This window comes from Bombyx mandarina, chromosome 01 (assembly GCF_030267445.1).
Source record: "Bombyx mandarina strain Sakado chromosome 01, ASM3026744v2".
In the NCBI taxonomy this organism is placed as follows: Eukaryota; Metazoa; Arthropoda; class Insecta; order Lepidoptera; family Bombycidae; genus Bombyx; species Bombyx mandarina.
This window is the reverse complement of record NC_143208.1, coordinates 8282633-8310623: the sequence shown is the minus strand read 5'-3', so window position 1 is coordinate 8310623 and position 27991 is coordinate 8282633. Positions and strand designations below refer to the sequence as shown.

Sequence of the window (27991 nt, the reverse complement as noted above, 5' to 3'; positions counted from 1 at the left end):
TCATGAATAAACAGTCAAAACATTGATGTTACAAACACATTTTATTTAATAAAAAACATGAAAAATGTTACAAAACTATATTTATACACCACCGATCCAATTTCATATTTCCCAAGCCAATCTATATTAATTACAACATACCTACAAATTAGACGAATAATTTGCAAAATTATTATTACTGTTTGTTTTTCTTCTTTGGAATGAAGAATGCGGTTGGCTAGCAGGACTTGTCGCATGAACGAGATGTGTGGGCGAACTCGAGAAATCAGTATGAAGGGAGATTTGTTGGGTGATTAGTGGACCGTGCTTAGGTTGACCGCTCGTCGCAGTAAGCGAACTGCTGTTCCCAGATTTCCTACTCTTTGCTCGGCAACGTTTGTAAAAATTACACAACAACCATGCCTTAAATTAAATTGTTACCCAAAAAACCTGGATGCTTTGAACCTGTGATGGCTTACTTAAGCGACCGCGGTAGTCAGTTGGGTATTAATTAATATGAGATAATATTCAGTCAATCACTTTCTTTAAATACGTTACCGATAAAACTTGTAAAGTCTACATTTTTATTGAATTGATTTGAAAGTGAATTAAAAATAAGCCGGAAAAATCGCACGAAAACCACAGTTCGAATTAAAATTCTTGTAAATTTTACGATCGAATTACAGATCAATAAAACACAGCCTAGCTCTGTGAATCTAGTATAACCCCTGGAGGTTACTAGAATAGGTAGGAATAAAGAAAAATAAGTGATAGTAGGTCCTACCTAAGCATTGGACATAAACACCGGATTTTAAATATTAACGACTTCTCCGATTTTTTTTTTCTGGATTAGATTCAGTAAAGCACTTTTCTTGCTAGCACCAGTAGGATTTATAAATGCGAACGAAAGTGGCGAATGTAATGTAGTGATTCAAACCGACCCGGTTTTGTAGTTTGAAAGTCGAAGACAGATGTATTAGGAATATGAGTTTCGCTTCTTATTACTGCCGTAATATTGTTTAACACGATGAAATGATACGGGAGGAAAAAATAACAATTTTTTTGCTAGTTTCTTATTTTACATGCAACAAGTAGGTAGGTATCTAGGCCGCGTTAAGTTAGCCAGTAGGTTGTACTAATTTATATATTGATGAAATCTTCGCTTTGTTATGTGAAAAAATGTTAAGGTATCTGGGGTCATAAGCTGAACTTCAAATATAGAGGTAGATAAGTAATTAACACTAAACTTAAACATTTCTAAATCTAGGTGAATAGCAGGAATTACCTAAAACTGATAAATTTTAATTCACTATATTTTATGCTGATGCTTCTAATATTAAATGAAAATGGTTTATTTTCAGTGGAAATGTACGTATATGCCTCTGCTCGCAAAAAATCTTATATCAATAAATTAATGGTGACGTGAATTTACTTTAATACTTAAAAAAGAAGCAGAAAGAAGGCGCATGAACGAATTAATCAGACAGCATTGATAAAAAATTCTGTAATTTTAATATTTGTTTTATAAAATAACAATAAAGACCTATTTAAGAAACTAATTTAAGAATGTCATAAGTATTCACTAGTCCGTTTTTTAACAATTAACTGAACAAACTATCGCATTTCAAGGTCACCAGGATATCACCAGTGGCACAAGAAAGTTGAGCTATTGCCATAAAGATTTTTTCCTGTGACATGGTGCTCCTTTCATCTATGTCACCCGTTCACTGATTTTTTTTCTCTTCATTCTATGTTCGGATTGATAAAAACCGCATTGATAAACAAGACTGTCTTAACAGATTTCAAGTCATGACTACTTTCAGACTTAGACTGTAATTGAAATTAGAAAAGTGTTGAGGTTATCAATAATATCAGGACAAAATGTTTATTTTTTTTTTGATTATTTTAAGGCCTTTATCAAAATTGACATTTGAGTCTTACACAGAGTAAATATTTAGACGAAATTGTCTGTTCCAACAAAGCTAATCAATATATTAGAGGACAAATATATTTCATTAAAATGTTAGTACATAATTAAAAATTATTTTGCATCTAAAATTTTCAGTCCTCGATATGGTTTTTCAATTAAAAAAAGTCAATGCCCATGATATGGCATTAAAAATCGTCATTACCTACGAACATTACTCAATAATGTGTAACATCGATAAAAACTCGATAAAGATCAAGAACAGAACACAAGTTTATAGTAAGTAGACCGTACATAAGATTTTTGTCATACTGGGAACGAAAATTGACTTTTCTGGGTTAGATTTTGTAATAAACCATAATTGAGTCGACTATTATCAAAGCCGGCAATCTGACTTTTGGACAATGATTGGTAAATCAGAAAAACGAATTATTGACTTTGTATTCCATTGGCAGTCACAAAACTCTTCAGAACGACATCTTAGATAAATAACAGGTTAACTATTAACCTTTATTTAATGCATGTTTTGAACCGTATTCTTTGAAGGAGACGATTATATTCAAATCAATAAATTATACGGTTGTCTGGAAGAGATCGCTTTTAGCGATAAGACCGCCTATTGTACAAATTTATCTGTTTTCTGATTGTTTTTTTGAATGTAAATTGTGTTTTGGTGTGCAATAAAGTGTATTCTCTCTCTCTCTCTCTCTCTCAATCTGTATTGACATATCAATAAATTTTTTTTGTCCAAATGCACAGATTGCCACCTTTGATAATAGACGACTCAATTAACCTAATTAAGCTTAACCTAATTTTCTTAGTACATACCTACATTGTACATTTTTTTTTACATATTTATAAAATCCATGATTTAGGATTTTAAGAAATCTTTTTTTAGCGGAATATCCCTCCCTCAGTGATAAAAAACTATATAGGTACTAACCACAACACCAAAACCACATAAAAGTATGACATCGGCATAAAGGTACCGCGCGAGTCAAAAAGTCTTGCCTTCCTTAACTTTCTTACAATAAAACCGATAAACCGAGAATCTTCTTCCTATCTGACGTAGGTTTTTGCGACGATAGTAAGCAACCTATCATAATCACATAGGTAAAAAGTTCATGTCGAAAGTTTTTATGGTGATGTACATAATAATATATTAATGTGAAAAAATACGTATGTATATTCAAAGCTGAACACAATAAACGCGGTCGGATTTCGTAGATTGCATAATTATAATTAATAATGATAGATCGATCCATCTTAAGAATTGTTTTCAAAGCTTTTGAACTAAATGTTAATTCGATACTCAAAACTACAAAATGTCACATACGTTAAATGATTGGTCATTATACCAAAAATTCACAAGAACAGTTAACTATGAGTCTTCTTTTATTCTTAAACTTTTGAAATGAAAAGATTCAATACTTGAAGATTCAATACTTTAGTTTTTAAATACAGCCGACGCTACGAATGGAAGGTATTTGACCACTGGTTCGCCCTGCGATAATACATATCTGACAGGTTCAAAATAAGCCGCAACAAATGACAAAATAAGAAGCCAAAATAGAATCTTGCAGACCCAGTGCACTACAAAGAGGCTGAAACAAAGAAAATAATATTACGTAAAATATCACAGTTCAGATTTCAATATTTAACATCACCATATTTAAGTTACTTACAAATTGTGATATGACCGGTTGAGGTGTATTTTGGTAACATCTTCCTTTAAGCAGAACACTCTGCCACCTTCGACGCTCCTTTTCATATATTCAGCAGGATCAGCATCAGATACGTCTACTTTAAAGATAATTCTCTCTTCTTCGTTCAGTTTTGATGGGATACTGTCAAAGTTAGGACACGGGAAGGACCAGGGCCGCATTGTGAAATATTGCAAAACTTGTAAACCCTGACTGATTCGATCTTGTACTCTGACCATGCTGAAATTGAATTATAGTTTTAAGTATTGATAGCGATAACGAAAATGAAGAAGACAGATGTGTGAAATACTTTAAAAAAAAATGTTCAACGTTAGCGAATTGTATTTAGGTACTTGTAATTGCAATTAACAGAATTGTAATGCCTTTTTAATAGTGGGTACTTACAATCGTTTCTGTCCCATTAGGAAGAGAAGGAAATCTATACAATAGGCGGGTACAAGGTGGTAGAATATACGGCGAATTTCATGAAGTGTGTAGTTGGTGGTTATATCTCCATTTGGATACCACAGCGGCCAAGAGAGTGGATATTTCCTTCCGTAATCTTTCGCGACGGTGAGTACATCCCCCCAAGTCATGGGTTTTTGGTGGCCTATGTTTACATTGTAAACTGGGATTGTTAATGATCTGAAAATTCGTACAGAATAGGTTTGGGATGCAAAAATTTAATGCGATTTTATTGTTTAGTTTTATATGTGTTTATTGAGATGTTGCGATCAATTCTTAAATTTCTTAATTAATTTTAGGTGCTTTAGCTGTGCGTGTTAATTGCGGCACCATTTACACTAACTTATGGTTTTTATAAATTTAAATTACGCTATTTTATATATCTGGACAAAAGTCTCATAATATATTAGTCTTAATTATCGTTACGACAAACGTTTAGACAAAATTATAAAATAAACGCCAAGCTAACTCTTTATTTTGGTCCAAATTAGTTAAAATTGATTCATGTGATCATAATGTTTCAATTTGTTTAGCGGCATTCAGGTTGAGATGCGTAGAGGCAAAGATAAATTCTCAACATCAATAGGTACTCGCCTACTCATCAATGCTTTTTAAAATTAAAAACTGAAGTACGAGAGGTATCTTGTTTTCGTCTTTTAATAACTTTGATTATAATGATTCTTCTAAGGTTTAAAATATACAACTTGTCACTTAACTTAGGATTGGTTAATCTTCTCGAAAAAAAGCGATCGATCGATTGAAGAATTTATAAGAACAACAGTCGGCACGATTTCGCAAGACCCATTTTCTTTCAATAATTAAGTAAGTAATAAAAGTTTGACATGTTTTTTTACCCTTAACTATATTGTGATTGCGTTCTTATCGAAATATAAAATATATAATGTTGATTATATTACTACCTGGGATCTGTTCGCTGGTTCAATTTATTGCATAATATTGATTTGAAAATCGCGGTATTTTTTTGATTAAATTTTTTTTAATTTTTCGATAAATTGCTCTCAGATTGCCATCTTTAATATATCAGTTTTATTCAGGAGGAATTTAAATTAGAATTATTAATAAAAATATTTAATGGGCATTTGAAATAATTTGAGGGCGGCTTTAAAGCCTTGAGCCACTACTCACTTTTCATTTTTTGTTCCTTCAATCATTCCTATAGCTATTATTGCATTGATAGCTATGTCTACTGGTATTACTTGAGCGCTTAGGGTGCCATCACAGAGCATAGTGCGTATTACTCCTTTGCCAGCTCCAATCATAACTCCGACTGGTCCATTGAGGTTGTCAACCCAACCTGGCATCGGCTCCGAATATGATGGACACACTGAAATGGAAACACAAAAAACACGCCAAAGTATCGTAGTAATCCGAAGTAAAAAGATGTTAATAACAAATCTTGACATTTTTTCAATTACATTGTTCCACATTTCTTTGAAGACCTTGATTTGATTTGGTTATTTTGTAGACGGGTGAAGAGGCTCACCTGGTTCACCTTTGTGCTTAGTGCGAGTTTTTTAACGTTCTCGATAGCGTAAAAGTTAACACAAATTTGTATGGAATCGGAACAGCTCCACTAGCGACAAACGTAGGCAATTTTTTTTTTTTTTTATTGCTTATATGGTTGGACGTGCTCACAGCCCACCTGGTGTTAAGTGGTTACTGGAGCCCATAGACATCTACAACGTTAATGCGCCACCCACCTTGAGATATAAGTTCTAAGGTCTCAGTATAGTTACAACGGCTACCCCACCCTTCAAACCGAAACGCATTACTGCTTCACGGCAGAAATAGGCAGGGCGGTGGTACCTACCCGTGCGGACTCACAATAGGTCCTACCACCAGTGATTACGCAAATTATAATTTTGCGGGTTTGATTTTTATTACACGATGTTATTCCTTCACCGGGGAAGTCAATCGTGAACATATGTTAAGTACGTATTTCATTTGAAAAATTGGTACCCGCCTGCGGGATTCGAACACCGGTGCATCGCAACAACGAATGCACCGGACGTCTTATCCTTTAGGCCACGACGACTTATAAAACTTCAACTTCATACAAATTTGAGTTAACTTTAAAGCTTTCAAGAACGTTAAAAAACTCGCACCAAGCACACTGGTATAACGTGCTTACTAGAGCCAATAGGCAGGCATCACATTCACAACTGTCATTCGCTTTGATACACGAGGTCAATGTCACTTTAATATTACATAACGGCGGTCCCATTCTTCAAGCTGCATTACTGCTTCGCAGCACAAATAAGTTGGTGGTACCTAGCCGCGGAGACTTACAATGCCTTACATCCAGTAAACTAACGTTGGCGATCACAGTACACTGGCCAGGACAGTACACAAGTTGCTTTGCGTAGTACACTCACGGGTAGATATGGATTGGCACTATTCTAGGCCTAAGCTAGTACTGTCCTACAGCAAGAGCTTTATGATTGTGAGCAACGCTCAAAGTATATTTTTTTTCAAGTAGATACCTATGCTTGGGCGAGCTATCACGATTGGTAGATCCTTGTAGGCTTGTTCCACTACATTTTCTGCTAGTCTTTTAGAAAACGTATAACAATTCGGATGAGGTCCTAAAAGGGATGGTGTCAATAGTGTGAGTTGCCGATCGTCGAGCCATTCTATCAAACGCATTACATGCTCTGGTTTCGCCGGTGGTGCGTACAGCTGAAATTAACCGAATACCACTATAATTTTACGTAATTAATTATCTATATATATAAAAATGAATTGCTGTTCGTTAGTCTCGCTAAAACTCGAGAACGGCTGGACCGATTTGGCTAATTTTGGTCTTAAATTATTTGTGGAAGTCCAGAGAAGGTTTAAAAGGTTTAGATAAATATGAAAATGCTCGGAAATAAAAACAATTTAGTTTTTCCTTTGATGTGTCCCCCGTCGGACGGATTCCTTTTTTTTGTTTTAAGTTTATTTTATACAAAAGTTTAGGTCTTTTATTTATCGTTTGAGGCATTACGAAGTCTGCCGGATCAGCTAGATTGTAATAAAAGAATAACATACGCAAGCGTATAGCGCCATTAACATTACCTATGTCAAACGGCACGCGAGCAATATCTGAGCTATTTAATTTTATAATCGAGATATAAAAAAAATACCTTTTCTCCTAATACTTCGTAATCCGGATAGCAGAAAGCGGTTGAAAGATGCACAAAAATTTGAAGGTTTTTTAACTTCTTCGCCACCTTGATCGTTCTTAATGTACCAGAAGTATTCATGTTGACATTATCTTTCAAAGGGGCCTCCAGTCTCAACGTGGCGGCGAAGTGAAAGACGACCGTCACTTCTTTGGATAAATTTTCAATCTCCAAATTAGACAGTCCAAAATCTTCAAAGAGAACGTCCCCTTGTATTGCTTTAATTTTATTTAAGGCATTTGGTCGTTCATTTTTCAATCGATCAAACAGCTGGAAAAAACCCGAATTCAACAAATAGAAGAAAAAACACTGATAGTATTTAATACATTAAGCATTTAATTGAATTTGCATACCGGTAGTCTTTGCAAGTCCTCGAGTCGTTGGGCTACAGATTTCGCTTTCTTAGGTCTCATTAGAATATACACATTACCGATTTCTGGTACAGAATACAATAGTTTTTCCACAAGAACTTTTCCCATGAAGCCGGTGCCGCCTGTTACTAGGATGTTTTTGCCCGCGTAGAAATCCCTCACACTGGTAGCCGACGACATTCCTATAATAATATTAACATTAATTAATTGTTATATAGCATAGGTTCCGTTTTAGTGTTATTTTTAACATTAAAATATAACACAAATTTTTATAAAAAATACGAAGTAGAGTTAGTAGTAACTTATAGGAAGTCTTATTTTCAAATAAATAAAATGTTGATACGAAGATTAACAATCCAAAAAAAAAAACATTAATTTATACGCGAAAGGACACATACAAGAGTTGTCACAACATGATGCAATAAAGGCAAAAGTTGTGAGTTATGATTAAGCTTTCATAAGAATAAGGAGAAAAGGAAGAATAATATTTTTCATAAGAAATTGTGTAACTAATAAGATTCTAACAAATACAGTAGAATAATAATATTTATAATCAAAAAGTGTATCTGCTACTACTTATTAATTTTCTTTTTTATTGCGTAGACGGATGAACGAGCTCACAGCACACCGGGTATTGAGTGGTTACCGGTGTCTATATAGTATATGTGAACAACGTCAATGGCGTCATCTACAATGAAAATCATGGTTTAACTTAAGGTTATGTTGGTCTAACACGGTCGGTTTTTGATGCTTATTTTGTATTTATATCTTATCTTATACCTTTAAACGAGCAATTCTTGTATATACCTAGTCAGGTCATAAATTCTGTCACATGTTTAATGTAAAATAATTGAAACAAGTTTATTCATTATGTAACCATTCATATACCAAAATGAACTTAACAAAACATAGATTCTTATGACACTAAAGTTTATTCAAAATGACCTCCGTGATTTTGAATACAGGCCTTCAATCTGCGCGGCTAGTCGTCTATCGCAGCACGAACGAGGTCCATGTCAATATCGGCGGCTGCCTTAATCAAGGATGTCTTGAGTGACTCCAAATTGGGATGAGGCTTTGAGCATGCCTTTTCCTCCAAGTGTTGCCATATCTTGTAATCTAACGGATTCAAATCTGGACTGGAGGAGGGCCAGTCTTCGTGCCGGATGAAGTCGATTTCACGCGCCGCCAACCAGTCTTGTGTGCTCTTCGCTCTATGAGCTGGCGCCGAATCTTGTTGGAGTACCCAGTGCCTGTTATTGAACATGGTATGAGAAACAGGTTCCACAAGGTTCGTCAGGACTGTATTTTGATACACAACTGCATTCGTTTTCACACCTTTCTCACAAAAATGTACCTCTGTTAAGCCCCAATAAGAAACTCCCAACCATACCATGAGCGAGGATGGAAAATGACCTCGTTGGACACGCGGAATACGGTTGCTCGCTTCTTCACTACTGTATGCGTACACCTTATCATTTTGTTTGTTGTAGCTCTCTTCTACGGTAAAAATTTTTTCATCCGAAAAAAGAATTTCCCGATATTTTTTTCCCGCGTACCGCTTCAACAAAGCACGGCATCTCTTCAGTCTCAGGTCTATTAGACGAGCATTCAAACGATGTCCTGTTTTTCTTCGATATGCCCGAAGCCCTAAGTCTTCATTTAACACCCTTTTCACCGTGGTTCTGCTTAACCCCATCTGAAGGGCCAACAGTTTCTGCTTACGTTTGGGATTTCTTTGAATTCGCGCCTTCACAGCTTTTATCACTGCTGGAGTCCTAGCAGACCGAGGGCGACCACTTCTTGACCTGTCATCTACACTAGAGTCTTCATTGTATCGTTTGATGGTACGATAAACGAATCTTTTGGTTATATTCAAAATTTTCAGTATGTTAAAAATTTGAATTGGCGCGTAACCGCAACGATGCAACGCAATAACTGCAACACGGTCTTCTTTAAGCGTCCACTCCATATTTAAAAATGAGTAAAATTCTAAAAGTATACATTTTTATTTTCATGAACAATTCGAAATTCGAATTCAATAAACTTTTTTGTGGCCAGCATTCTAAAAGAAAAGTTTTTACCGTGTGACAATACTTATGACCTGACTAGTTATAATAATATATTATATAATCTGAACCTCAAAAACCGCTCCAACGATTTTTATAAAATTTAGTATACAGGGGATTTCGGGGGCGATAAATCGATCTAGCTACGATTTATTTTCAGAAAATGTTGTTTTATTCGTGTTTTCAATAATCAACTATATCGATAATTAACTCTATGACTCTTCCCGACATCTATTGGAGAATAATAATACGATTTTTCATAATTGAGAGCAACTAACTGCTTTAAAGACACAATAATATCAAAGCTATTTCAGCAGATGGCGTTGTTGAGCCACCCAAGCCAATGAGTGTTTGGTTTAAGGTTAGACCAAGAAAATGAATTGTTTATTTATATTACTTGTTTTTTTTTTAACTCACGTGTTCACTTAAAAATGCCTAAACGATCTTGGAATATTTCAACATTTTGTCAATATGTAATTCGTATTTAAGTATAATTTCTAAATAAACACAATTTATCAACAAAAAAAACAGAACCGAGCAAAGCTCATCGTCTAGTTTATTCCTAATAAAGAGTTATGTTAAGTTTAAAGAGTTATGTGTGTAGAAATTCATAATGTAATTTTTTTTACTCTGCATTCAGAATCTTAATTCCGATAGTAGATATAGGATATAACCTCTTACACTATATTTATACAGTAGTTGTATTGGAGTGTTTTTTAATCATTATGAATATTATTATGTAATTCTGTATTAAAAAAAAATTAAAATCAATATTACAGATTATGTAATTAGTGCCTCATAAAGAATCCAATTAAATACATATTTGAGGTATAACAAAAGTATTGAAAAAAAAAATGCTCAGTTTAGCGTAGGTACCTGTGTCACGCCGCTAAATAAAGGTTCTGCGTAACTATTACATACATAATCAGGAAGCATATTTAAACTATCATTATCATGAACAGTCGAATGGACCATTGAACTAGTCTATGGTAAAGTTACGAATCATTTTTTTTAATTTTTTGACGCTATTGACGGTCAGTGACGGATTTTTTTTCTTTTGAAACTAATTTATTTAGAAACTCGATAGTGCAAGAAAATATTTAAAAACTCAAATGATGATGAATATACATTTTCAGGTGTCACTAATTATGGCCGAATTTCGATCATTTCACGAACAGTGGTACTAATCTATACTATTATTATAAAGCTGAGGAGTTTGTTTGTTTGAACGCGCTGAACTGTAATGTCAGGAACTACTGGTCCGATTTGAAAAATTCTTTCAGTGTAGATAGCCCATTTATTGAGGAAGGCTATAGGCTATTTAACATATAACATCACGGTAAGGCCAATACAAGTGGAACACCAATAAAGAATGTTTCAAAATAGGGGTTTAAATACCAAAGTAACTATTCCACGTGAACGGAGTCGTGGGCAAAAGCTAGTAATACATAAAACTGTAGGTAATTGGAAGGTACGTAATCGATTAGAAAATTATGATTTGTGAGCTCATTTTCAGTTTAATTTTTTTATTTATTGCTTAGGTGGGTGGATGAGCTTACGGCCCACCTGATTTTAAGTGGTTACCGGAGCCCTTAGACATCTACAATATAAATGCCTCTACCCACCGTGAGACCCGAGTTCTAATCTAAAGTTTCAGTTTTTACAGTACAGTTCAACGGTTGCCCTACCCTTCAAACCGAAACGCATTGCTGCTTTACGGCAGAAATAATCAGGATGATGGTACCTACCCGTGAGTACACTACACTACTACTCACAAGACGTTCTACCACCTTCATTTCTAAGATTAAACTTTGAATCACATTTTGTAGTCTAAAAGCACTACGATAACGACTACATGTTTTTCGGAATAGTCAACACAGTGAAAGTAGACCAAAGATCACGCTTTCTATTTCTAAAGATTCATAGTAACGTACTTCACCTGTGTTCGACGATTGTCATACCTTACCGATACTGATGTTACTCTATCTATGACATCCTTTCAAGGTCACGAGTCTTACATGATTCTTGGAATCATATCTTGGTCCGGAAGTCAAATATCCTAACGATGATATTGACTATCCGGGTATTGATCTAAGACCAAGCAGTACAGTAGCAGGGTAATGAGCTACTAAGCGTGGCTATGAAGATATTTTAATGTGACCTTTACAATACAATACAAATGATCAATTTAAGTGTTCACAAGTCAATGCGATAATGCTTAACAAAAACAGATCCGCGAAAAAAAACTATTAGTTTGTACCTATCAAAATTCAATATACGTAAAAACATTTGGCATTCATAAGTTTTGGTGAATTTCCGTTAACCATAATGAAATCCGTTTTGTATTGAAATTAAAATAATACACACTTAATCAGCAATACAATGTTTTACTTGTATTAATAGTAACGTTACCCATGTTACGCACATCTGCAGTCATACCATAGTCATAGCTACCATACCACAAGGCTACCATACCTGAATTAATTTAGTTTTGTGTAGGTCACTACAGCTTACAAAACTTAGATATTTTTGCGCTTACATCAACTTAATTTATCTATCATTTAAAAGTACTCTTCAATTTAAGAAGGCTGCGATTAGGTGATTTCAATAGATGATTTTTTTTTAATTCTATCAAAATCTAAGGTACGTAATTTATAATCCACAAAGCTGTTGTTGAGCCTCATAATGCTTTATGTATTGAATATAGATCACTATTTCGTTATCAATTAGCATATCGAAACTAAGGAACAAGTGAAAAGATTCGAAGATCGTTTTTGTTGAAGTCAGTTGTAATTCATGAGATTCACTCAGCCAAATTTCTCTTGGTTTCAAAAGGAGTATAATTTTAAAAGTATGCAACCATCTGCTACTTTACCAGTTTTTACTAATTTAGGGCAGTATTAGCTACGAATAAATAGACTTATTATTTATTCGTAGAGCATTAGTGACGGACAATTTAATATTTTTCGACAATTATTTCGTGAGTGATGTAACGATGTTTATAGCTTTTAACTGCGTTTTTCTTATAAAGTGTGTCCCAAATTCGGTATATTAAGCCGAAACAGTGATATGGTATCAACAATGTTGATCACTATAAAAACATAAAAGAAACCTAATTAGTAGTTTCATACAAAAAATATTTATTAATGTTTCAACTGTTGGATGAAAACCCTTAATTTATATTCCATCCGAAATAAGCATAGCGAAGTATAAATTAATAGCATTCGAAAGTTTTATGGTGTTCATGAAACCACACGTCTAAGATACCATAAAGAAACGGAAAATGTTGGAAGAAAATCCAGGCAATGTTATTTCACCTATTTGTGTGCGTGGTATACAAATAGCTTCAGTCTGTGTTAAATTTTGAGTTCGTACAGATATTTTACTTTTAATGTAACGCAGAAATTATAATGTGGATCCTAGGGATGTCAAGTATAAATTCATGCGCGTCCTATTTATCGGCTGATTAAGTTTGTCGCATGATCCTAACATTTACTTGCTGTCCGTGCTGTCATGACCGCATACCAAAAAACACGTAATTCTCCAGAGTATAATATCTAATCCTGTCTAATATTTTTGTAGCTGTAAAAAGACAGCACGGTTGAAAGTTGATCATACTAGTTATATAATAACATGTAATATTAAATAATAGAAATATAAGTGAGATTTTGAGATGAACCCTCAGCGAAATCAACCTTCGTTCTGGTATGCTGAGGGCTAGAAATGTTTTAAAATTCAAAATTGCCAATTTCGTACGCGTTCTATTTTTTAGTCATAAAATTTGGTATGTACATTTTATGGAGCAACAATATACATTAAAATATACATAACAATAATAATTCATCTCGGTTGTGTGTAGCTCACACTATGTTGTCGAGAACTTAATTTAATTGGTACTGTGAAGCTTACGTAATCACGTAACTGTGTAAAAAAATATTCGAATGGGTTATGTGCATGGAGTTAATAAGTTGTGTGTAACTCATACAATGTTGTCGAGAACGTAATTTAATTGTTACTGTGAAGCTAACGTAATCACGTAACTGTATAGGAAAATATTCGACCAAGGATAAAAATGTGAAATCGACTGGTCGAATAATAAACCTTTTTGTTATCTCGAGTGGCCATTATAATTATTTTTGAGATTGTACATTTCAAGCCCAGCGATCAATAAATCTACCAGGTAGTTTGAGAATCAACATCATCATTATTGAAATAGAAAGTTTCGTTGCTCTTGTGACGTTGAAAGTTTGTTACCAAAAATAAAGTAACGGGTAGGTAGGTATATAGTTTCATTACTTTCACGTAGATATTTTATTTTGCAATTTGAATGTTATTGATCTAGTTAAACAGAAGTTTGAATGTTAGCAAAAAAATAACACATGCAATTTTTCTAAACCGATTTTGGGTAGAGTTAAAAAAAAATTAAATTAGGTACCTACATTCTTAAAATTTATATACAGTGCCAGTGCTCAACCTTTTTTTAGTTTTATTGCCCTTGCAGGCAGACGAGCATACGGCCCACCTGATGGTGAGTGGTTACCGTCGCCCATGGACTTCAGCAATGCCAGGGGCAGAGCCAAGCCGCTGCCTACCGCTTAATACTCTCCACAAGCCTTTTTTAAAGAAGGACATGTCAAAGCGCTCAGGAAACACCGTGGAGGGGAGCTCATTCCATAGCCGGATGGTACGTGGCAAAAAAGACCTCTGGAAACGGACTGTCGATGAACGCAGCGGTTCCAGATGATATGGATGAACTCTGCTCCGATGGCGGGAGGTGCGATGATAAAAAGGAGATGAGGGGATAATCTCAAACAATTCCTCAGATACCTAGACCAGACCTAGATACATATGTTTAGGATATTTTGGATATTCGCTAATGAAGCCAATTGTTGGAATGAGACGAGAACACTAATATATTTATGCTCGCTGTTTGGCATTGGCGTGCCATAAAGAATGCCATCATCCGATCACTTCCCGCGGGTGTCCTAAAAAGCGACAAACGGGTTTATTGTAGAATATAGAATGTATCGTAGAATCGTAGAACTTAAAAAACAGCCTATAATTACAAGCCGAATTAATATAAAAATAATCTTTTTTTTATTATTAGGATATTAGGTCTAAGTAATATCATCATCCCAGTATTTTTATCGGTCTTTGATACGTATGCATTTTTTCATATTAACGAGACCACTGGTAGTTGGATAAATTTATGTTGTAGGATTACATTACATTACATAAATAAATAAATTAAATAAATAATCGAGGATAAATCACACACGGTTGGCTCTAAACTAAGATTCCCTGTACTTACGGGATTTTGCGACTGATTTGTGTATATTTTATTATCAATATAATATATATTAAAAGCCCAGCTAAAGAGCAAACTAGGACCCTTGACCCTATATAAATAGATAGCTAAAGGTGAAATTAATGTTATTATGTATATTTATTTTTTATTTTCAATATTATCACACGAGAGGAACATAAGAATACACGAAATTTGTGTAGATACCATTTACAAACACTAGTTAATTACCCAGACAAGAGTGGTGTGTGGTATGTAATTAAACTTTTTGCAGTAAGTTCGAAAAAAATATCGTAATTTAATTAAAATTATTTTTATAATTTACGTTATCCAAAAAACCCTGAGCAAAAATTTATTTCGTCCGATTTTACACTATTAATTACATTTGTGAGATAATGTTGCCTAATAAAATGTTATGGCTAGAATAATTACTTCTATTTATGTGCAGCGTAGCTCATATAATTATAATCATGAGAATTATAATTCACTTTACAGTTTCATGATTTTATGACGCAATACACACTCCAACTACTATTTATATTGTTATAAAGTTGTTCGTAAAGTTGCCGTAACATGGTTCTTACGACATCGCAATGCATGGCACTGCAGTTCATGTCAATGCTTTACGACGTATAATTCGACCTTGAACTCGGAGACCACGAGTTCAATGTTACCAATGTTGACTTTATTTTATTTAGATTCATTGTAAATGTACTATTTAAAACAGGTAAGTTCTAGTCACGTTTTATAGTAATCTTGAACTGGCAAAATGTGCATAAAATGTTTGAGTTTGCAATATGTATTTTAGCTTTCTCATTTTATTTACACCGTATATTTTTTGGTTTTAACCTATGGAACGCCCAGTACATAAATAGATATACTCTGGCATTTACTTCATTGTTAGAATTTACAGTCTAAATAATAATATATTTAGTTGAATTCATAACTGTTCGGCAAGAATAATTTTTGTATGATATACGATTTTTCTTTAAGTCTGAAAGTGGCACCTGTAACAGAGAAGCTGAGGAGTGCGCGTTTGGGATGGTATAGACATGTGATGAGACGAAATGAAAATGAGGTTGGTAAGAGAGTGTTAACTATGAATGTGGAAGGATATAGAGGAAGAGGTAGACCTACGAAGAAATTGATAGATTGTGTGAAAGACGATATAGGTAAGAGGGGAGTGAGCGAAGAAATGGTATATGATAGAAGAGTATGGAAGGAGAAAAAAATGTTGCGCCGACCCCAGGTGACTGGGAGAAGGGCAGGATAATGATGAATGATGATACGATTTTTCTTCAACTTCAATAACATTTCGAGTTTATAGTGGAAATTATTAAATGAAGCCTTACTGTTACTGTGTTGAAAAATAAAGATCGATTTGATTTGATTGCGTTACGAAACCGCGATGCTATTTCTTCATCGTGTAGGTCGTTTGTGAACCAATGCTAACTACCTAGTTAACTGCTATGGAAAATTGGTCTCTGCGCAATGATCGACCCACGGCATAGATAGATACTACAATGTCGTTGGACGTTTAGTATTAGGCTTGCTTTAGCTTTGAAATTTGACTACAATCTACAAACACGCCCGTTATTCAGTTACATGAAGCGAGTGGTAGAGCCTAGAGATACAAGCTGGTGTGGTATCTTCATTGTTACTGTATGAATAAATGTGTAAACCGGTTTAAAATCGTAAATAGGTTGTTAAAAACAAAAAAATATATAAATTCTATACACAAACATATTTGAGTTTGTATTTTTTACCACATGATCACAGTTTGCGTGCGTATTTGCGTTTTTAACGCAAGCAATAATCATCTCACTGATTCCATTATTCTTCATTGTTAGTGTATGAATAAATATGTAAACCGGTTTAAAATCGTAAATAGGTTGTTAAAAACAAAAACTTATATAACTTCTTTAAAAAAACATATTTGAGTTGTATTTTTTACCACATGATCGCCGTTTTAAAAACGCAAGCAATAATCATCTCACTAATTCCATTAAAATTATTTTTTTTAGTTTCGCCTACAAATTTAATCAAGTTTAAACTAAATAATTGAAGACCAGGGATATCTTTAAGCAGCCTATAAGTGGATTATGTTCAAATTCATTCATCCTTCTTCAAGATTAGCATGCACAATCATTGAAGTAAACAAGTTCGGTGTACTCGTATTAAGCAATGCGATATATTGTGGTATGGTATATCGCTCGTGGGTATGCGCTAGTTGTTCAAAAGAAATATATACCTAACAAATGTCCGCGATTGATTCCACGATGATAGGTCAAGCGCTCTGATGTGAAGCATTAGTCATGGAGCAGTCACAGTGATTTCTACAGGCTCTGACAATTATCTAATACGCCAAGAGCTCGTCAAGACGTCTAGTACTAGGGAAACACGAATAAATATAGAAATAGATATTTATAGAATACAGAATCCGCATAGAATTTCATTACATAAAAAATTATTGATTGTTTATTAAAATATTTTCTTTTATGATTTATGTAATACAGTGCAAAAAAAATAATCAAATTCTGTCAGTGGCTTACTTACAAAATTTAAACTGAATTGCCGTGTGTGGAAGTTGTCAGATTTCTAATGCTCATTGCGAAATGATTTGAATAATTCACATCTTAATTTATTCCAAGGCGAAACAAAACCAAAAAGAGCGTGTTCATGGTTTGATGATTTCCTACTTTAAATAAAAAAAAATCCGTACAAATATATTTTCATATCTAAAGAATGAATTGTTGAATCTTATATTTATATCTATTGTTAAAACTATTCGTGGCAATTCTCATGGAATAAAAAACATTTGTGTGTTAAATAATAATGAGATTGTGTATAATTATGAGAAGTATGGCGAAGACTAGGCAAAGTGTACCTACTAAGAGTTACTAAACACAAAAGTTCCTACGTTCCATGGAAATGGTAGGCCGGCTATTAGCAAATCAGGGTGCTAATTAAAGTCATTAATAGGTAATCATAAATAGTCAGTGGGTGACTCTGTCGGTAGATACTTAAACAGAATATTAATAAAATATGTTAAATTGTCTACCTGTATTGCCACTTTCTTTTCTTCGAAATTTAATGAGGATTTGTGCTTAGATTAATTGCGAGAAACCCTATGCACTACGTAGGGCTCGCGGAGAATCATGACGTAACTTTATTTAAATAAATAACCTATGACACTTTGGCATTTATAATTTACTAGTAAAGCGACAGGCCCCGATGTTACTATCACTAAATCTATGAAAAGCATCGAGTTCTTGAAACTACTCGCGCGCCACCTCTCTTATTTATATGGTGCTATGATATTAACTTTAGCTGCAGTACCCACAGTAAATTTACCAAGTTTCATCACAACCTAATAATGAATTTACAAAAAGATAATAGATAAAGAGATGCAGATTATAATAAAACTAGCGACCCGCCCTCGCTTCGCTTCGGAAACTGTAATTTATTATTGATTTCTCCACTATTTAATGGACGTTATTATACACATAAACCTTCCTCTTCAATCACTCTATCTATTAAAAAAAATCGCATCAAAATCCGTTGCGTAGTTTTTAAGATTTAAGCATACATAGGGATATAGGGACAGAGAAAGCGACTTTGTTTTATACTATGTAGTGATCAATAAGTTGAATAAAGTAAAAGTAACCGTCTTATTTTTTTCGCGATCTAACATGAATTAATGGTAGCCCTAAATGAAATGTCAGAGTGCTTACTACTTACTCGTAAGATCACGTTTCTCCACTCGTCTCACCGCAAACAACTGTGCACTTAGTGGCATTTTCGTAATGTATATTATTAAATCACATTAATCGATAACTATATCCTTCAGGTAATTGTAACTTTTAACAGTTTAAGCTATATAGCTGTTTTTTTTATAAACCATTTTCATTTATCGGGGTGGATACAAATAAAAGTTTTACATTCAACGTTCTAATTTCCTAGTAGCAAAAGATGCCCTCATTTCTTATGAGTATCAGAAACATACACAGACGAGACAATAGAACAAGGCCATATTAACATAACAACATATTGCTCATACCACAAATCTTCTTTTGTCCTTGCCTCCCTATCAGAATGAAAATTTCAATTAACATGACGTTTCAAGTATTTTCAATGAATGGTTTATCGAATTGACTGTAAGTAGTTTATTTTCTATGCTAACTGTTAAATAAATAATTTCATCACCTTAAAGGTTAACGAGGTTTAGTTAGTGGTAAAATAAATTGGCAAATATTATTCCATTTGCGAATGAAAGAACGTAGCTTTGTTTTGCGATATTTTTGCATTGGCCATATATAGTATTAATAAAGTGCATAATACAGCTATTACAGCTATTATAATCGGTACAGAATTTAGTGAAAAGACTAAGAAATAATTTTTTGAGAGGATGATGTAGAATATTTTTTGTCACGTACCATCCGACTTTGGAATGACCTCCCCTCCACGGTGTTGCCCGGGCCCTATGATATGTCCTTCTTGAAACGAGGGTTGTGGAGAGTACTTAACGGTAGGCAGCGGCTTGGCTGTGCCGCTGGCATTGCCGAAGTCCATGGCCGACGGTAACCACTTACCATCAGGTGGGCCGTATGCTCATCAGCCTACAAGTGCAATAAAAAAAGCGAAGTTGAAAAATTAGATGATGGACTCTTTTCTATAGTAAATTTAAATCGACAACAAGACTATGTCGGCTATGGCGACTTTGAGAATATAATTCGTGAAGGCACGAGCACGTGACGCAGTGATCGCGATTCTCGTCAGCGCTAGCAATCTTGATCGCATTATTAGTACCCTAAAATTATGTTTCGGCCGATCAGACAACAATATCGAAAATACATATTATAATATATATTTTTTAAATTTTTTTTTATTGCTTAGATGGGTGGACGAGCTCACAGCTCACCGGTTGTTAAGTGGTTACTGGAGCCCATAGACATCTACAACGTAAATGCGCCACCCACCTTGAGATATAAGTTGTAAGGTCTCAGTATAGTCACAACGGCTGCCCCACCCTTCAAACCGAAACGCATTACTGCTTCACGGCAGAAATAGGCAGGGCGGTGGTACCTACCCGTGCGGACTCACAAGAGGTCCTACCACCAGTAACATATACAAAAGAATTATACAAAAGAAAGATAATGAGGAAGTAGAGGCAGATCTTAAAAGTTCGAGGACAACAAGATTTAATATTTTTTGTCGTGTCGTTGATATGAGTCAAAACTCTGACGTTTGAAATGCTTTACAGCTTCGGTGGGCAAACACGGTCGGAGATTAAATAAGTGATGTAAACGCTGATGTCTCATTTACGCATCGTATGCTGCGGTACTGAGGGTCGTGACCTCGTGACTTTCTGGCGAATTACAATTTACTCGCAAGCAGCTCGATGTTGAGTATTGAGCAACGTATACCGTCCGAGACTATGATTTCGAAATTAGCTCTATCAACGGTTAGGTCTATATCTTGATATTTTTTTTCGAAGGAAGCGAACGAACTGCCTGCGGTATATTGAGCGGTCAAGGTCGCTCGCTGAGATAAGCCATTCCAGAGGCGACAAAACTAAGTTTCTTGGTACCGCTTTTTTCCCCCACATGATAAAATCGCCGGTTCCCACCCGCACGGCGGGTATATGGGACCATAGGTATGTGGATGTTGAACCTTACTTCTACTTCTACCGCTTAAAACTCTTTGAACATCGTTTGAAGATGGACATACCGCTACGCTCAACAACAACCTGGAGTAGTCGATTCCAGAACCAAATAGAAAGATAATGGGAAATATCTACCTATCTGAAAGCGCACTGTGGGCGTATGCACCCATGCATTCCGTTCAAGATAGTAGGTTTTTTTTCTGAATTATATCAGTTATTCCACGGAGGAAGTTGGAAGTCATGTGATGATGCTTAGTTCTCGTGGTATAGAGATGCCTTAATTCAGCTTTCTATCCAGGATATGCGTAGCAGCCTTGTCAAACATGCCAGAGTATCACTCGAGTCTAAAACCGAATTTATTATATGTAACTACGTCATAGTTGTTTGTATTGACCTACTGAATGACTTGAGTTGCGTATCGTAATGTCGGTATTTTGCAATTTAAAGTCATTGATGTGAAGTGCTAAAAATTTTGAGCTGTTTTGCGTTTGGATGTTAACACACGTTATTATTTAAATCTGATCTTTCATACTAAATTTTGTATAATAAGCCAAATATGTTCTGATTTCTAATCACAGCCGAAAGCGTAGCAGAACAATTCGCTTGGATGTAAATTGAATTTTTATACGATGAAAGCGAATCGAATAAATTTCACAAAGTAGTGACATGCAATATAAGAACCCAAATATGATACCTATATATTGCAATTTATAAAATAGGCAACATTATTTTAAGCCCTCATCTACAATTGTTTTGAAAAGAAAATAGCAAGTAATTTAAACAAAACAACTACAATATCTAGTAACTGAACTGTTTTACAATTTAGCGTAAGAAGTCTCCACTACCTTTTTTATTTCTCCACCAGTGATACCTACACACTACGAATATCTAAGTCATAGTTTTGCTCAGAAATGCTTGACGCATTGAAATTACGTAAGAATTAAATACTTACAAACTAAATTTAACTTGTAGAAGATAATCTTTGCAATAGTAAATAATCACAAAATTTCCTATAATATTAAATTTTCATAATATTTTTTTAAAACTTGATACCTACAGTTTAGATTTTCATTATGCTTGTTTTAAAGAAATATATACATACATACATATATTAAAAACTTAAATAAGAATAGCACTTATTATATAATTTTACGCGTGAATTCGCTTTTTCGTGTTCACCTACATACCTAGCTATCTTTTGTCGGTGAGTGGATTTCTATTTTAATGTTTATCTGAATATTAATCTGATTTTTGTTTTGGGCGCTAATGACTCTAATTAAGTCGTTAATTTCGATCGATTCAAGACCATGGTTCAATTAAACGTTGACTTAAATTCTCGTTCTTAACTTTTATTGTGGCCCTGAAGCTTGCGCCTCTGTTGCGTACCTCCGATGCCAAGCCCTCTACCACGATAGTGAGAGCGCAACAATTTTAACATATCGAATACATTTTTATGTAAATTATGTTATGAAAATATATGCTAAGATGTCCCAAATACAAATGGAATGGAATAATAAATGGAAAATCCGCATACAAGTTTTTTCTAAAATTAAAACAAAATTGATTTATGATAGACATTTTGATATGGCAACACACCCATAAAATATTTCACATTTGTAATCTGTGGTAAGTTTCGATTATTGCGATAGTCATTAATTTCATAACCTACATGATTTTTTTTATCATATTTTCCTACCATGAAAAAGTCGTTTGATTTTAATGACTCAATACTTTTTTATTATTTGGAATTCTTCATAGATCTAATCGTTATGGTGATATTTTATGTCAGACTAAGTGACTATTCCATAGACCTATATAGTAGACTATTCAGTCATTTAGTATCTATATTGTCTTGAATGGCAAATATTAACTTGACACTTGGACCTTGTAGGGTCTTTTGTCTTTGTTTTCATAAGCTGCAATACGCACAGCTTATGCATACGCATATGTGTATTAAGAAAATATATTGTTTTTATATTTGGCCCAAATTGGACGAGGAATGTTTATATTTTTTTTTTTTGTTCATAATATGTTTACGCACAATTGTTTGTTTCTTGAAAATGTTTACAGTGCAGTATTTATTTTTTACAAATTTTAAAAAATCAACAGAAAACTAGATTAATGATTGATAATTAGATCTTACTGATGGCCAGGACACTACAGGTTTACGTAATAAATCCTATATATAAAAATAGCTGCATTTCGCTATTTAGAAAAATGATTTTCAACAATATTGATGATAATTGCCTGTATTTATTAGAAGAAGAATTTATAATTACATAAACTAATAAACGCAGTAAGTGTCATAATTATTAGTGTTCTTAAAGTCGATCTAAATAGTAAAATAATAGGTTTTCAATCTATGACGTTATAGTCTTGCTAGGAATACTCTTAATTGTAATTCAAAGAGCAGCTATCTATAATATTCTCAAAATATTCTAAATGCAAATATTGTTATTTCGAAATGGTTTATTTTTTCACATTATATTTCTACACACCATAATGTGATCTCTTTATTTTTGAGGGTAGCTGCTGTTACATGCTTTTTTTACTTACTCTTTTCTCCAAGATGTCAATACATCGCAAAAATAATCACTTCGGCTAAGTGTTTCTGATACCTATAACGGTGCATAATAATAATAATAACAAAAAGCAGTCTTGCTGGACAATGCCCGTAGGTATTGTTCGCCGGTTTCTCGCCCAATAGTCCCTAACGCTCCGGCCGATTGTTACCCACCTCGCCGGAGTGTGTCCTGCCGTCTTCTCAGGCGAGGCAGTGTTTAATACACATAATAATAATACTTCTATGCTTGCTAACACTGAGTACTTGCACAGACATAACTAAGCAGCCAGAATCATCCACCACGAGCTCGCCCTTAAGTATGGCCTCATCGAACAGCGGCTACCGTATTATAAGTACCAGCCGGACGCCGTACTCGAAAACGACCGCGCCAAGCTCTACTGGGACCGGCCCATCATCACGGACAGGACTATTCTTGCGAATAAGCCTGATATCGTGTTGATGGACCAGATGGAGTCTCGGGTATTTCTGGTGGATATCACCATCCACTACCACGAGAACCTCGTGCGGGCCGAGGCAGATAACAAGACCAAATATTTGGACATGTCGCACGAGGTGACCGACATGGCGAGGGTGGTATCTACACTAATCTACAGAAATAATCCCGGTAGTTGTATTGGTGAATGGTTTGGTCCCTAAAAGCCTCTCAAAACATCTCGAGAGGCTTGGTTTCAAGAGAAAGTCGGTGGTGGCCCAAATGCAAAAAGCAGTCTTGCTGGACAATGCCCCTCTAGTTCGCCGGATTCTCGCCTAATAGTCCCTAACGCTCCGGCTGATTCTTGACCACCTCGCCGGAGTGTGTCCTGCCGTCTACTCAGGCGAGGCAGTGTTTAATACACATAATAATAATAATAATACTATAATATAATAATACCTAATGGCGATATTTAAATTTATTTTTAATTCTAATGTAATTACAATTTTTTGTATTGTGTTAGTACAGTTTATAAAATTTCAATTTTTGATATTAATTTTCATACACTTAGTAGGAAAATTCAAAAATTTAAAAACTTCAGTGAAAAACATTTTTGCGACTGAAGGAAGGGATAAGAGGAAGCTGTAACTTGAAGAGATGGTGTCGTGAGAATGATAAAATGGGCCTTATTTTTTTTTTTTTTTATTCTTTTTGGACCCAACACCAAGTGTTATTTGCCACTTTCAATGGGCCTTATTAAAAACACCTATAACTTAAGTATTATTAAGATGGACACTGTAGATAAGATGATCAAAATGCGGAAAGAATACCGTAACAACTGCAGGTTGGTTATTAAGAGTGGATTAACATATAATTTATAAATTAACGAACTGAATAGAAAATTAGTTCCGCTGTCTCTATTTAAAAAAATAATTGCAGTAAAACTTTATTATTTCTATTTATTCTTTGTATATATTGCATTATGTAGAGTGAATGCGTGTAAAATGGAATTGTTTCTACTAGGAGAATCAAAAAGTAGTGATAATGAGATAGAACATAATGGCTATTGATAACTTAATACTTTCTTTTTCTACACACCGAGTCCAGCGCTTTTGCAAGGCTTCAACCGCTTAAAAAAAGAGTTCTGTCTTGATCCTGCAAAAAGCTCTCTATGGCATCCATCACTTCGTTATCATCTTCGTACCTGTTTCCCCTTAAGTATTCTTTCAATTTGGGGAATAGGTAAAAATTGCTAGGCACCAGACCTAGTGAATAAGGGGGATGGTCAACCAATTCGAAGCCAGCTTGCTGAATGGCAGCCATTGCAACTGCCGACCTGTGCGCGGGTGCATTTTCGTGATGACACACAACAGCACGCCCCTTCGAAGTTTCCCTCTCCTTTTTTTGATGGGTATTTCTCAACTTGAAAATTAAAACTGCATAATATTGGCCTGTAATAGTGGTTCCACGCTCCAGGTAATCAATCAACAATATTCCTTCTGAGTTCCAAAATATTAAGAATCTTCTTAAAACTTGTTCAACAATATCTTCGAATTGTCAAGTTGATTTTGGTTCTGACTGTCGGTTAACATTCTTGGCTCCCATGTTGCGGAGACTTTTCTTATATTCAAAGATTGCTTCAATATGGATTGAATACTTCCATATGAAATGCCCGTTTCTTGTATTAAGTATCGGATGGTAGCCCTTCAATCGCTCAATACAATTTTCTCGACTTTCACAACATTTTCTTGGGTGACTGACGTCGATGGACGACCGCAACGATTTCGTCTTTCGTGCTCGTTCTCCCTACTCGAAATTGAGAGGCCCATCTTCCGATAGTGGAATACGGCAGAGCCGACTCTCCTAACGTTGCCTCCAAATCGCAATGAATATCTTGGGTCGTTAACTTTTTTATACAGAGGTATTTAATAGCGGCTCGCACTTCGTTTTTCTCCATTTTCGAGAACACGTTCCGACACGAAGCAAACAAATGACTACATTCAGAAAAAAACAAAAGAGAATCGAAGATTTTTTCTTACTATTACAAATATGTATCTGAGCTATGCCTGCCAGTATTTTTTTTTCTTACCAAGGAGTATGTTGTTCTCACTGCTTTTTGATTCCTCCTCGTATCTTTACCACCTTTCTTTATTTGGGAAATTATAGCACGGGCTATATTTACTGCGGAAGAATGCAAAAAAAAACGTAAAAATAAAATATATTTAAATGCTTGTAATGGTATATTTTCAACTATTGTTTTTTGATCTGAAATATTAATATCATTATTAATTTTTATTTTCTCAAAGAAATTGAAAAGGGTGGTTCCCACCGAAAAGTGAACAAAGAAGAAGTATGTAAAATGTGTAAAATATGCGACGTAGTAGTTATGCCGACATAGCATGTGAATCGCTCAAAAATATTGCATATTTAAAAAGTAAAAAAATCGATTTATACGTGTAAAATGATTAAAATTTTATTTCCGAAGTTTGAATTTATCAATTAATTTCATTAAACTGATGAAAGATCGATTTTTTATTACCGTTAGAGCTAGTCTTCTATCATTTGGACGTTTGTGTGTGTTTTACCACCTCAAAATTGTAGGTATTACACAATTATTTGTATCTGATTAACTAGGCATCGTGTATATATTGGAGCTTTTTGCGAAAAAGATGTGTTAAGTGCTTTATCATTTCAAATACATTAACTAAGCTTCTATAAGAATATAAATTTCGCAATAGTTATCAATAATTTTAAATTTGAATACACAATTAAATACAATACATGTAATATGTCCATACGGATATATTATAAAAATACTTCAGTTTAAAATTGTATACAAAGGTTCATTCGCTTTGCGTTTATAATTTCAACAAAAAGTAATCTATTTAATAATAAATACAACCGAACTGTAAAAGTAAGCTCTTTTTCTTCTTGTTTAAACTCCTTTGTATATAGGTTAACCTTTGTTTTATTTTATTTTTTGCAAATTTCGATTTAATACTCTTACTTAACATAATGTTCTATTGATGACCATATATATATTTATGATAACACAAGCCCTCGCCAAAGAAAATAAAAATTAAAAAGTTTTCGTAAGGATCAAAATAAGTATTAATACATAAGTTTAAACAAACTCCGTCGCTTCTATAAGTCGGAGTTTTTTTTAAATAAGTAGTAAGTAAAGCATCATCGCTTTAAGAACTAGAATTTCATATCGTATCTGATATACCTAAGTAGAGTTTTGTAAGGTGTACGAGTATCGAAGGTCGGTAAAATGATCATGATACAATTTATAAAGTAACATTTACTACACATTCAACGAGATTATAAAACGAGAAAGTTGAACGAAGCATTGCTTTGTACCTACCTACTATCTTTTGAAAAGAAAAAAAAGGAACGTTCCAGAGATATTTATTGTTTTCGTATCGTTAAACTATCAGGCGAGATGGTTACGTAAATGAAATAGAGATACAAAAAAAAATACACACTTACTGTTTTGATTTTGCTTAGCGCGTTGCGTGTAAAGGTTGCGTGGCGATTGCAAACAAACCTGCGCGCGCACAGCCTGTAGCCGACTGAATGGATAAAGCCGGTGGAGCCTGCAGTAAGTAAAAGTGGCCGTATAAGATTGTATACGAGGTGGAGTACAATTGTCATAGGGGGTATTATCAGATGTATTGCGATTGTGTACTCTAAATGGGAACGCGGGGCGGAGTAGCTGCTGTACTTGAAATTACTTTTTGTGTCTTTGAGAAATAGGTGTAGGTAGGTAAGGCGTTAGGAAAATAAACCCATTAAGTATATAGATTCAAATATTTTTACATATTATTATTATTATTATTTTATGGCCTTTGTAGGCAGAAAAGCACACGGCCCGCCTGATGGTGAGTGGTTACCGTCGCCCATGGACTTCAGCAATGCCAGAAGCAGAGCCAAGCCGCTGCCTGCCTTTTCCTGATTCATACGAGTACTTACAAAATGTACCGAATTTTACCTAGTAAGGCGTATTGTGATAAATGTCTGTCAATCGCAATTTGTTGATTTCACAACATCCCAGTTCATTAGAAATTAAAAGACAAAGATTGAGTTCTAAATCATAAAAATTGGAACATTTCATTAAATTTCGCATGTTATTGCTGTCTTGAAATGTTTGAAGGTGACGGGAGAGATGTGCCGCACTAAATGCTTCAATTTCCCCCTTTGCCTTTTCATGAGTTCTGTCTCATGCGAGGCTTGGACGTTGGTTGTTGAGCGACAGGAGGTTTTAGTCGGTTCGATTCCGACATTCTCCACCCGCCATCCAAAAAAAAAGTTTTGAAATCAATT

General features: G+C 34.5%; 1 protein-coding gene and 1 long non-coding RNA gene across 3 annotated transcripts in view; both read right to left on the bottom strand.

The window, feature by feature from the left end:
• Positions 1–27991, bottom strand: part of LOC149503485 (uncharacterized) — a 222868-nt gene that overhangs the window by 2490 nt on the left and 192387 nt on the right. The gene's annotated exons all lie outside the window — the stretch shown is intronic.
• LOC114244541 (putative fatty acyl-CoA reductase CG5065) lies at positions 23–27793 on the bottom strand. Of its 2 annotated transcripts, XM_089728698.1 has the most exons (9): positions 27158–27793; positions 25755–25846; positions 7613–7812; positions 7221–7529; positions 6579–6774; positions 5221–5419; positions 4015–4254; positions 3592–3849; positions 23–3510 (listed from the first exon to the last, which is right to left on the bottom strand). In XM_089728698.1, the coding sequence occupies exons 3-9, from the start codon at positions 7808–7810 to the stop codon at positions 3354–3356; spliced, it is 1557 nt and encodes a 518-aa protein (XP_089584824.1). In that variant the 5' UTR covers positions 7811–7812; positions 25755–25846; positions 27158–27793; the 3' UTR covers positions 23–3353. The 2 variants fall into 2 exon arrangements, with proteins under 2 accessions (XP_089584824.1, XP_028032196.2); XM_028176395.2 differs by lacking the exon at positions 25755–25846 and having other exon boundaries at positions 27158–27792.